The sequence below is a fragment of the Abramis brama genome (assembly GCF_963993115.1).
Source record: "Abramis brama genome assembly, chromosome: 20".
In the NCBI taxonomy this organism is placed as follows: domain Eukaryota; kingdom Metazoa; phylum Chordata; class Actinopteri; order Cypriniformes; family Leuciscidae; genus Abramis; species Abramis brama.
The window spans coordinates 18,044,164-18,057,184 of record NC_139982.1 but is presented as its reverse complement, the minus strand read 5'-3'; the positions used below and the strand labels follow the sequence as shown (position 1 = coordinate 18,057,184).

Sequence of the window (13,021 nt, the reverse complement as noted above, 5' to 3'; positions counted from 1 at the left end):
CATCATCTCTCATTGCAAATAAACTGACTGGAGATGATGGCTTTATGTCTAGCTCTGAGGAACTTCTACCCAGATCTCAGAGGCTATCATGTTCTTGTCTGTACAGACGACACATCTGTAGTCTCGTACATAAATCATCAGGCGGGTCTGAGATTGTAACCTCTTTGCATACTGGCACACCAGACCTCCTGTGGGCTCAGGGCCAGCTGCTCTTGCTTAGAGCAGTCTATATCCCTGGGTTCCTGAATCAGGGAGCAGACATCCTGTTAAGGCAGGGGCTGAGGCCCAGGGCTGGTCTTCCCCACACACATTTATACATTTTTACAGCCTGGGCCTGGACTATACACCGGGGTCTCAAATGCTCTTGTCCTAAGTTGTGCTCAGAGCGCTTCACACTAAGACAGGCATTTGTCAGTATAGCGCAATTGGGTATTTCGTTCCCCATAGCATCAGTATTCAGACACAGCATGGAGTTCCCTCAAAAGGAACGTCTCAGGTTACAACTATAACCATGGTTCCCTGAGAAGGGAAAGAGACACTGCGTCACCTTGCCATTCTTCCTGCATGCCTATGAGCGGCTTTCTTTAGCTAGTCAGAAGCTAGTCTCGCGTAGCCAGACCTTCAGACTGACAGCAGAAGGTCTGGACTCTATCGCAGATTTCATTGGACAAGGACCGCCCAAGAGGACATTTGAGTGACGTGTAATGCAACCAATCATAGTTCGTTTTGTCCCGCATCATGTAAAATGTAAAGTCAATGTCCCTACAATAACAGATGGTGTGCATCTATATATTATTAATTCAAGAACATTGTGCAAGTTTATTGCAACAATGGAGCTGCGAATTTTACATTCTTTTGAAAATCCAACATTTTGTTGATCCTGCTAAGCACTCATTGTCACAGTTTTAAACAAGATGGTGTTCTTCTTCCAGGAGGGGGTTTGGCGTCACACCATTTGTTTCCAGGCGGATCATTAAATAAATTGTCACAGAGACAGCGACACAAACGTCTCCCGGACATCCTGTAGAACTCAACCTACCAGATGATGACTTCGAAAATCCAGTTATGTGTGCCATATGCATCAGACGTTCAGTCAACGGTCCGTGGGTGTGACATCTGAGGCTGAGACTAGTCAGAAGCTAACGCTGCTTTGTTCAGGGTTTCCTTTATAGCTTCCGTGGTATGTCATCACATGTCATGGGGTGACATTGCACCAATCAGTATTTGAATAGTTGAGGCATCCCCATAGTGTCAACATCAGACGCAGTATCTCATTCCCTTCTCAAGGAACCATGGTTACGTTTAACTCATTTAAGGTGGCATAAAGCAGGTGTAAAGTGTAAAGGCATAAAGTTGGTGAGTTCTTCACTTTTTAATTACTCTCCCCATTAACACCAATATTTGTTCAAACTGATTTGTGGATGCAGAACCCACATAAAAACCATGGGAGGGACTTGCGTAAATGGCCAGTCATGCCATGATGGAGGTTTGAAGACTGATGAAGACTTTTCCCCATTCATTCTCAATTACCCTCCACCAAACCCACAGGGCTTGAAGGAACAAGGAACAAGGAACAATATATTTACGGTTTACAATTAAGACCAAAAATATTTGGATTGGTTGTCAAACATTAGTGGATCAAGTTCATAAGGTCTGACCTGAATATTTTTAGGGCCCTTAAATGAGGTACCATTACATTAGGCATCAACAACTAATAACCAATAAAATATAAAAATAAGACATCAGAGCAAAATTATCATCCATACTTAAGCATCATTCCAGAAAAAATGGTACAGATCAAGTCTCTTACCTTCTAGCAGGTCTCGTGCCAGACCCGGTTCTGCCCCTGTGGACCGAACAAAGTCTGACAGGACCGCATCCATGTCCAGAGTCATGGGATCATGTGGCTGTGCTGCCTGCCCTGCAGCTTCACACTCTCATCTACACAGAAATAACATAAAAAAATCATATACATCAATGTAAAACATCATATTAAAGACAAAACATCAACAAGACAACATGGGCCGAGCACAAAATTAAGTATTGCCAGTACATCAAGCTAGTATTTGCACTTAGAAATTTGCCGTTGATCACATTCAGATTAATCAGAGATGAATAGGGCCTGAGGAATGAGTGATACGACTATGAGGAGTGTCTACAAACTGATCTCACAACAGCTGACGGAGAGACACCTGGGTATGATTAACCAACCGTACTGAATACTAACAAACTCCCAGACTCCCAAAGACAATGTGCTGTTGACGCAGCTGTTGGGCATAATGTGGCTTAATTAGAGAAAAGAAAAAGTGAGATATATTGTGCTTTACTAAGGTCACAGTGTTGCTAAAGAATGTTACTATGATATCAATAACGATAATGAAATAGTTTAAAATATCCTTCTAAATGTAAAAGAATAGCAGAGTCCACACCACAACTATAACGATAACGACACAGAGGAACGATATCGTTGGAATCACTTTCAAAATGATTTTTTTCCAGCTGAAAACTGATAAAAACATTGACAGCCAATCAGAATCCACCCGACTTTAAAGTGCTCGAGCATTTAAAGCGACAGACCGCAAAACTGCAGCACGTGCTTATGATAAACAGATTAATATCATGCATCGGTGAGGTCACAAATAGTTAGGCTATTCTTATAGACATGGTTATCTATAGTCATTCTTGGTATGAACAGGCCTTAAGACATAATGGACCAGATTTACTAACAGCTTGCACCAGCGCAAACCCTCTTTTGGCATATAAAAAACTACTGTCAGGATTTACTAAAGACACACAGTGAAAAACAAGCGTTGAAAAGGCGTGGACAGTTATTTTTTGCGGCTGACCTTATTGCATATGCATTTGTAGGAGTTTCCCTTTAAGACACAAAATTTATAGGAGGAGAATATTTAAATGAATCATGCAAGGTGATTTACTAAGGTTTGCGCTTGTCAATTTACTGGTATTTGCGGCATTATTTACCGCCCCCAAAAAAGCATGTAAACCAGACGCTAATTTGCGCTGCTTTGGTAGATTGCGTTAGTCATGATCCGGCTGCGACTGTGTTCATTAATTTGTTGTTGTTGCAGAACTTTCCACTCCAATCGGCGCTTTTATGGAATTGCGCTCTCACACTAATTTGCCCTGTTTAGTAAATCTGGCCCTAAGTTGTGGTGAGTCAATAACAAGTTGTGTGTGTGTTTTGGTGTGTTCGCAGTGTCACATGGCCATGTGAGTGAGTCATACCACTGGACAGACTGGTGTGATGTTTCAACACTGTGATGACATTATGCCGTGTGGAATTTTTATGCTGGGCTTCATTGGCTGTGACATTCTGCTCAAGGCCATTTTTGTCATTGGCTTATGAAATGCGCCATTGTTTGATGCTGGTGAGATCAGTCCAAACCAACTATGCTGGCGGGAGGGGGCAACACCTACAGGTTAGCTGCAATAACAGAGGACCGTTTATCCGCGCGCGTGTGCCGTGTGTAAGCCGACCGGACCGATGGCCAGCAGCTTCCGCACCATGCATGACACAAAAATTTGAGGAATGTGGAGCTGCCCATAGTGGAGAAAAGGCTTAACTTCCCACTATTTAAATTATTAGCAGCAGTGCTGTATTTAGCATGCTAATAGCTAGCTGTTTTTAAAAACAAGAGAGCATATTATGCAAAGGTCCCACAGAAACACTTCCAATCTAATTTATACCTAATTTTTGCACACTCGCATGAAGCATGTTTTCAGCCACTAATCTAAACTGAAGAGCCGAGAGCGAATTTCCAAACGATTCAAATCCACTGCACTTTGAGTGAGACTACAATACCTGTAATAACATTCTGCTACAGCCATTAGAGAAGCCTGACTAACCCTGCAGAATTAAACGCAAGATTAGATCATTCACCCTCTAAGAGACAGAGCACATTAACAATACCGGCGGCTGGTTTCTTTTTGTGCTTTTTGATAGGTCACATCTGTGCTGCCAGATCTTGTCAGGTTCCAACAGATGGCAGAATGACATAATCGCAGAAAGCCTGATGACCTTTACTCAACTTGTGTGGTTAATACATGTGTGAAAATAAAAAATAAATGTAAAATATACAAATATAAAACATAATATAAATATAACATATATATATAATTGTAGGCATTTTGCTTTTGAAATATGATTGTATTTTTTATGGATTTAAAATAAAATAAAATATTTATATTTTAATAAAATATTTTGTGTTTAAACACCAAAAACATATATATCTCCATCATATCAAGATAAGGAAACTTTTCTCTTGTCATATGCCTTGCATTATTCATCAGAAAGCCCAGCACTTTAGCAGCAGTTTAGCTGACCCACTTACATCCTGCTCTTTGCTTTGTGAGGTACGTGTGGGGCTGCGTTGGGCCTAACCGTAAGCAAAACCAGTTCAGTAAAGCACTCAAACCATTAGCTCAAAATATCCAGCGGTTCCATATTTAAACCACTGGAATGTATTTGGGTATAATCGTTTATAAAACACCTCACATGGATTTAAATTACGGAACCACTGCCCACCGAATGACACGTTCCGTAAGGCAAATACCATCACAATGATCTTCGTCCAATAAAACTCAAATATGAATATGTCAAAAGCCACAGCCCAAAAAAACTTTAGTACAATCTCAGCCCAATGTCCTTACTAGCATGTGTTTAAGATCTGGATTCAGTGTGATTTATGTGAGTTTATCCTATCAAGTGGCCACAGCCAATTTATTAAAAAAATAATAATAATAAATTCAAAACGTTTCAAAACGCATTTTAAAAATGGTTTGTGCCCATCTGGGTTCTGATAACAGAAATAGCCCTCTAGATCTTCAGTGAACATGCTAACTTTAATTTCTGAGATCTCTACAGCATGAAATGACAGTTGCTGTAAGAATCAGCCAAATAAAAAAATAGTTAAAACAGTTGAAAACAATGGTGGCATTGTTAATATAATATAATATAATATAATATAATATAATATAATATAATATAATATAATATAATATAATATAATATAATATAATATAATATAATATAATATAATATAATATAATATAATATAATAGTGGTGCATTTGTAAAGTACATCTAATTAATAATTCTATTGTATATAATTCTATAATTAAAATAGTTGTATTTAATCCTTAGTATAAAAGTAAAAATATAAATGTTGTATAGTATTTTAAATATGTCATTTATAATATAATATAATATAATATAATATAATATAATATAATAACGTTATATTGAAGCATCATTTATTCAAACAAATATATATAATATAAATAAATATAATATAATATAATATAATATAATATAATATAATATAATATAATATAATATAATAACGTTATATTGAAGCATAATTTATTCAAACAAAATACTTTTTTTTTTGTATATTTTGACCAATGAATTCCATTTGAAACAATGAGTTCTTGTTGTATATGATTAACAAACATTTATTTAAAATAATTATTAGTAAAAATTACAAAACGTTTTTTGTACAAGATTGTACAAAGAGCAGTTACTAGCAGTTGAAATATTAGAGTTCGTCATACTATAACTATAAAATGTATATTATTTTAACATTTACACAACTAAAGTCTTGTTTTTTCCAGGTAAATCAACACATACAGTGCAGAAAAAGTTCAAGTTCATTTATTTATGTCAATGAAATAAATGACATATTTAAAATGTCAATGAAATTCTGCAATGGCCGGTATTAAAATCCTATGTAAATTTGCTGAGCTTTCATCGAGCTTCCGCGGAAACAGATTCCGCGTGGGCCTCGTGATGTTCCTCTGAAACCATCTAAATAAAAGACGAGCACATGAATAAAGGCGTTCTTACGTTCTGTGTTCTCAATGGGAGTTGAGCAGCCATCTCACCACCATGGTTATGTCTGAGGTCACACACTCCTCTTGTCTAGTCCATGGCTGGCAGGTGAGGAAGACTCTGGCTTAAACGCAGGCCTGGAAAAAGAGAGGGAGAGAGAAAACGATTAGTGCACAAATCTCACATAAACTCTTGTGCCCTATAAACCACAGTAATGTTGTCTGACTTTAGGCACATTATGCAAGTGTGACCCAATATCCCACTGACCCTCTTAAAAAACCCTGCAATTTTATATTGCTGTTTTTCTTCAAACACAGCAGTGGTCATAGCTAATGAAAATTGAAAAGTAAAAAATACCATTTTTTACAGTCACTAACATCACTAAACAGAGAGTGAAAGCTGTTGAATGGTCAAATTGTGTCAAAAACTTTGCCTTCATTTATTTAAAAGCATAGTTTTTTTTGTTTATCCCCTGTTTCAGTGTTGAAATATATTATTTAATAAATATTATACATGTTCAAATATGTGTTCCAAAGTTTGGTGCTCAAGTGTTGAAAGTGATACTGCGGGGAAAATGTTCATAACATTCAGGGAGGAAAGCAAAAATGTATAAAATGAGATCCATGTTTGATAGATGGACCATTTGATTAGATCAGAATTGAAGTAGTAGAGATGAGGAATGTGAGAACCGAGTGAAGACCGAAACTCGAGCCCAGTATTCACTGATCACAGTGATGTAATGCTTTACATGAACTAGTCCTCGTGTCCCATGAGAGAGGAACATCATTCTCCTTCATGACATTTGACAAAGCCTGTCAACCATCTAATAACAGACATGAATCACAGCGAATTTATTAAAGTATTTCTGAGATGACGGAGCGAGTGTAGTGAGTGTGTGTGTGTGTTAGATAAATTTGCTCACATTTTTTTTTTTTTTATAACAAACCACAGGACCAGTTCTAGGATTTCAATATACCGAAAATGAGTAGTGGTTGCTTATAGGACTATTTCTTGTGAGAGGACACAAATCTTGAACTTAATATCAATGAAACATGTGTTTATTTAAAATATAATATAATATAATAAATTTAAATTTACACCACCGTCATTTACAGTCATTTACACTATGTTTGTCAGTAAAAATCTTCAAAATCAAGACTTACATTGAAAAGAGTAAAGAATATCATTGCAATTTTGTACTCTGTGTTTTATTTGATTTGATAATTTTGAGATAAACTCATTTTTTAATTAGGTAGGTTGGTTAATAATTGTACAAATTATTTTTAATTATGCTATTAGCCAGTGTCATATAAAATAAGAAATAAAACCACAGAAAAGAGATGCCATAATAATTTATGATAGTTTTTCAGTAGTAACTGTAGCAACTAAAGTAATTTTGTGGAAACTATGGCATTTTTTATAAGCGATTTGTGTGTGTGTGTGTTTGTGTATACTATCAGCGATGAGGTCATTCTACAGGCACAGAAACATTATGCATACACAATACATATTTGATGCCTCAGCAGGCCCAAAAGTCTCAGACGGCAGCAGTTTCTACAGCAAGAGTCCTTTGAGCTGCTGTAACCCCGACAAGCAAGAATCACAAGACATAATTCACAGCTATGCATGCTGTACATTTCCCTCTCCTCCCTGTCATTTCATCCAGCACACAGAAGAACGGCTCACAGCTCTGACAAGACATTTATAGAATGGCTGAGTCTGGTTTAACAGCATTAGACTGGGGAAGAGATGGACATCTACATTAGACCAAGGGTCAAAGGTCAGGGAAGGAAAAGAGGTTGAGAGAAGAAGAGAGGAAAGACGACTACTAGGAAATTCTATCCTATATAATGTATGGTTACACTTTATTTTAAGGTGTCATTGTTACAGTGTAATTAAGTACTGAGTAATATTAAAGGTCCCGTTCTTCGTGATCCCATGTTTCAAACTTTAGTTAGTGTGTAATGTTGCTGTTAGAGCATAAATAATATCTGTAAAATTATAAAGCTCAAAGTTCAATGCCAAGCGAGATATTTTATTTAACAGAAGTCGCCTACAGCGAACGGCCCGTTTGGACTACATCCCTCTACTTCCTTCTTTAATGACGTCACTAGAACAGTTTTTTGACTAACCGCCGCCCACAGGAATGCTCCCTCAACTCTACCGAAATTCGTTTATGTACTTGCGCACTTCTTATAACTTACTGTGTTTACTCAGCTCTTACGGTGATTTTCTGAAGTAAAACTGACGCTTCATCTTTTGTGTGATGTACAATAAACTTTATTAAACTCATCAGTATATGTTTGATCATCATTCAGACAGCAGACTTGTAGGCTATTAATAAATAATGGATACATACAAGCAGATAACAAATACGTTATAATAACCGTAATTAAACTACTAAACTATACCTGTTTCATCTCTATACAGCACTCTGACTCTGTAGGCATTATTGTCCGACTCGAAATGAACACCGTTACTGAGAGTTTCTGATATTATCATCATTGTGTGAGATGAAATTGTCCTGAGAGACTGAGCGCGAGCTCATGAAGCTCCGCCCCCTGGGTCGTCCAGCAGCAGCTTATTTGCATTTAAAGGGCACACACTAAAACAGCGCGTTTTTCTGAGCCCCAAAAAATGACAATTTAAACATGCTGTAAAAAATGATCTGTTGGGTATTTTGAGCTGAAACTTCACATACACACTCTGGGGACATCAGAGACTTATTTTACATCTTGTGAAAAGGGGCATAATACGGGACCTTTAAGAAACTACATGTACTTACTATAGGGTTGGGGTAGGATTAGGATTTGGTTGAGGGTTAATTGCATGTAACTATGCATAATTTACTGTTATTACTACAGTAAGTACATGTAACATATGTAACAAGGACACTGTAAAATAAAGTGTACGCCTAAAAACTGACAAAACTATTTTTAGTCAACATTTGAAGTGGATCAAAACCTTTCATCAAAGTTATACATGAATTTTTAACCAATACCCGTTCTTGTCTAAGGACAACTTTGATGAACATTTTTAATCCACTTCAAATGTTGACTACTGTATATACAACTTATAAAAATAAAGATATCTAACACTGGAGAACATGAATTCTTCACAGGTTTACAATCTACATTGCAGTATTTCTAATTCACTGAGTAAAATACAACCCCCCCACCCCCCAAAAAACATTCCTTGAATGGAATCATTCATGGGTCCAAAAGAGGTTTGATTTCAATTGACGGCAAACTTGCAGATACTGCTGAATTTTAGTAAGAAATGTATCTTAAGAAATGAGGAATAAAGTACAGATATACCACCTCTAATGGTTTCCGAAGAAAGCTTTTAAAAGTATATAAATGGAGGTAATTAGAAAAAAGAACATACTTTATTTATCAAACAAATATAACTTCCACCCACACGTGCATTCACAGAAAACATGAACCAGTCTGTTTACACGTCATCATGCCGCATTGACCTGGGAGCACAAGGACCTGAAGGAAGCCTTCTAGTATTTATGAGCCCACGTTAACAAGCTAGACAGTAAAAGTGTGAGCGCGAGAAAGACCCTCGCTCTCACCTCCATCTCCGACATAAAACACTTTCCACACGGGCCTCACCTCTGCCACAGTTCACAGTCGACAGAGAAGCCGTTGTCACCATCAACAACATTTCTCATTCATCACATTTCCTTGTTCTCCCGCTGATCATCAATGTTTCCACAGCTAAATTTAACACAGTAACCTTCAGAATTGCGCTCAGAGGCTGCCAGGTTTATTTTCAGAGTGTCAGACGTCTGGCAGCGGTGGAAAAATGTGCCATCGCACCCAACTGATATGCAAAGAAAGTGTGAGAATTATGGGAAGCAATTACTCACAATTTCTACATAATATGTACATTGAGTAAGTGTGCATGTGTGTGCGAGCGCAATTTTTTAAGGTATACAGACAAATGTACAAATGCAACATTATAATATACAGTATTGCAATGATATACTGTAGCAATGCTATGTACAAACATAATATTGTTAAAAATTAAATAAAATAAAATAATAAAACCTCAATACAATATGTATCATAATAATATATTATAAAATATAATGTTATATGTTCATAAAATATTATTTTGTATTAATTCATATTTTATTATTATTTATAAATGGAATATTTCTTATTAATATTAAATTATTATTAAGCACTGTGCAATTAAATTTGACTTGATAATAATATAATATAATGTAAGTTCAAATCTCATACTTAATGTCAATGAATCATCTGTTTATTAATATATATATATATATATATATATATATATTGTTATATAGATAATAATCTATATAATAATATAATGATGTATAATGTAATGTAAAATTTAACATACTATAACTTAATATGTATTTACATATGTATAAATATATGTAATGATATAGTATAATGTAATTTAATATATTATATACAAAATAACAATATTAAATATAAATATAAATTAAACCAATATGAGAAAATATTAATCACTGAAATGAACATGCTATTATATTGTATTATTAGTTCATGGATTTATTTGTGGGTTCTGTTCTGTTCTGTTGAATTTTATTTTTCATTTTCTGTCCTGTTTCCTTTAGTTCCTCTTTCCCCGTTCTGTGTAGTTTAGGTTCCTTGGTTACTATTTATTCCCTGGTTTGTTTCCATATCCACCCATTAGTTTCACCTGTATCTAGTTTAGTTGCCTTTGTTCAGCACTGTTTTTTTTATACCCAGTGTTTCAGTTGTTCTTTGTCAGTTCTCATTTTGTACTTGATGTGGTTTGCGATTTCTACTAATTACCTCCAGCGATCTACTGTGTCTTGAGTTTAACCACTGTTGTTGTGCATGTGTGGCTAACACCCTAACAATATATGCCCAACATATTTTATTTTGTCTGGAGACATGGATCCGACACTGCTGTCATGTCTATAAAACTTGATGAATGCACATTCTCAAATGAATCCATCGCTGATCTATGAAGCTTTGGTAAAGACAGGTTAAAGAGCTCTGCTGACACTCCTGGACATAATGAGCAACATCGATCACACATGCCAATAGAGACACAGCATTCACACAACATCTGTGTGTGTTGCATTATTCAAGCGTTCCTTACTACCGCTTCCACAGGTGCTCTTCAGGTACATACGCATTACACACACACACACACACACGCCTGGCTGCGTTCCCTGACTCTGAGCCTTCAACATGCAGCCGATTACCTCATAGACCTGCAAAGCCAAAGAGACACAGCTGCAGGTCTAGCAACCCCAAAGAATTCTGGGATACAAGCCCAGCGATGAAAATAAGGCTCAGGACATGTCACGCAGTGCTCATTCATCCATGTGTGCTTTAACAAGGCCAGACTCAGAGTTTACAAAAGTGTGTGCTGCCTTCTCTATGACTCGCACACTGACTGCATACAAGGAGCCATTCAAACCTTCTCATGACTCGCTTTCTAGTTCAGTCAAAGTTGTTTTTCATATTAATTGACTCATTAAAGGCGAAATATTGCAGGTTAAGCTCTATTGACAGCATTTGTGGCGTAACGTTGATTATAGGAATTCATTTTGATTCATCCATCTTTTTTTCTTTTTAGAGATCTCGATAGAATCATAATCAATTTATTATAATTTTTTTCATTTTTCAATTCAAAGCAACAACAAATCTTCATTCTGTACTCGTAGCATCTATCATTTCCTACTACACTGGCAATTATGTTTTTGGGATATGTACTATGGTAATACCATGCTATAATTTGAAATAACTTGGAGTAACGTAAAAATGATAGGTGGAATATTGTAATCAATTAGTAACAAAGTAACATGCTATTAACATCTGCATCATCAATACTACTATATATATAAGCAGAAATAATAATTATGTAATAATTTTCACACATTTTTAATATGATGTCACCAACCGCCTGTCATACATACAGTAGATACAATAATAATAATCATCATCTTTTAAAATAATAATTAATTTTCATTGTATTAAAAAACAGACATAAAATTAAATGATTTTTTTTTTAAAACATTATACATTACTTTAATATAACATATTTGTAAAAAAATATATATTGTTATATAGATCATAATCTATATAATAATATAATGATGTATAATGTAATGTAAAATTTAACGATAAATGAATATGTATTTACATACGTATTATGTAATGATATAATATAATGAAATTTAAAATAAGTATATAATATAATATTTCAAATCTCGAACTTAATGTCATCTGTTTATTAATAATATAATATAATATTTTAAATTGTTATATAGATAATAATATAACCACAACTCTTTATATGTAATGTATCATGTGAGAAAACAACTTGTTCCTCGATGTTCCCATGTGCCTTGTACACTACTGAACACACATTAAACACAAACATTTTCCTCATAAATCACTTTTGCAGTTACAGCATAAGACGATTATGAAGATAGAACAAATAGATGAGTGTAATTATGGCTCCAGCGCTGGCTCATTTGGCTCAGTCTCTGATACAGTGTGTTTTTGCATAATGTTGAGGGTCTGTTGTAGGTCTACTGCGTGTCGTGCAGAAGTTTCTCACGACCAGAAGAACTTGCTTCTGTGCTGAAGCTTGTGTCACCACAAGAAAAAGCATCAGGTGAGAGGTAGAGAGAAGAGAAAAATAGACCACAGTAAAACCACACAGTAGCCTGTTTACTGTTTGGCAACACTGAGAAACTAGTCCAAAGATCAAATGAGTGATAACATAATACTCAATACTCAACAGAGTGAAAACTCGAAACAAACATTAAGTGAATCAAATATCATATCGACTTTCGTGGTGAACACTTTAGGTCAGTATGTAACCACCTAAAAACCATTCAAAACATCCCAACAATAGCAAAACAACTTTCTACATAACCACACTGTAAAAATGATTGTTGGTTTAACTTAAAAAAGTAAGTTACCTGGTTGCATTAAAGATTTTAGTTTGTTGAAATAAAAAAATTGAGTTAATACAATGCAAGACATTGATTTATTCAACAGAATAAAACCAAATCTAAATCTAAACCATGTTAATTATCTAAGTTGATGTTGTGATAACAAATCATGTAATTATATTTTTTTACAATGCAGTGTTGCCAAGTACTTGGTTTTCCCGCTGA

The 13,021-nt window shown here is 35.4% G+C and overlaps 1 protein-coding gene across 2 annotated transcripts in view; it reads right to left on the bottom strand.

The window, feature by feature from the left end:
* The window catches only part of otud7a (OTU deubiquitinase 7A), a 74,874-nt gene that overhangs the window by 39,428 nt on the left and 22,425 nt on the right, over positions 1 to 13,021 (bottom strand). For both annotated transcript variants that reach the window (XM_084095378.1, XM_084095379.1), the window contains exons 2-3: positions 5,866 to 5,987; positions 1,811 to 1,941 (exon numbers count right to left, since the gene is read on the bottom strand). In XM_084095378.1, the coding sequence (XP_083951504.1) occupies positions 1,811 to 1,895 (85 nt within the window). In that variant the 5' untranslated portion in view covers positions 1,896 to 1,941; positions 5,866 to 5,987. The remainder of the gene's footprint in view (positions 1 to 1,810; positions 1,942 to 5,865; positions 5,988 to 13,021) is intronic.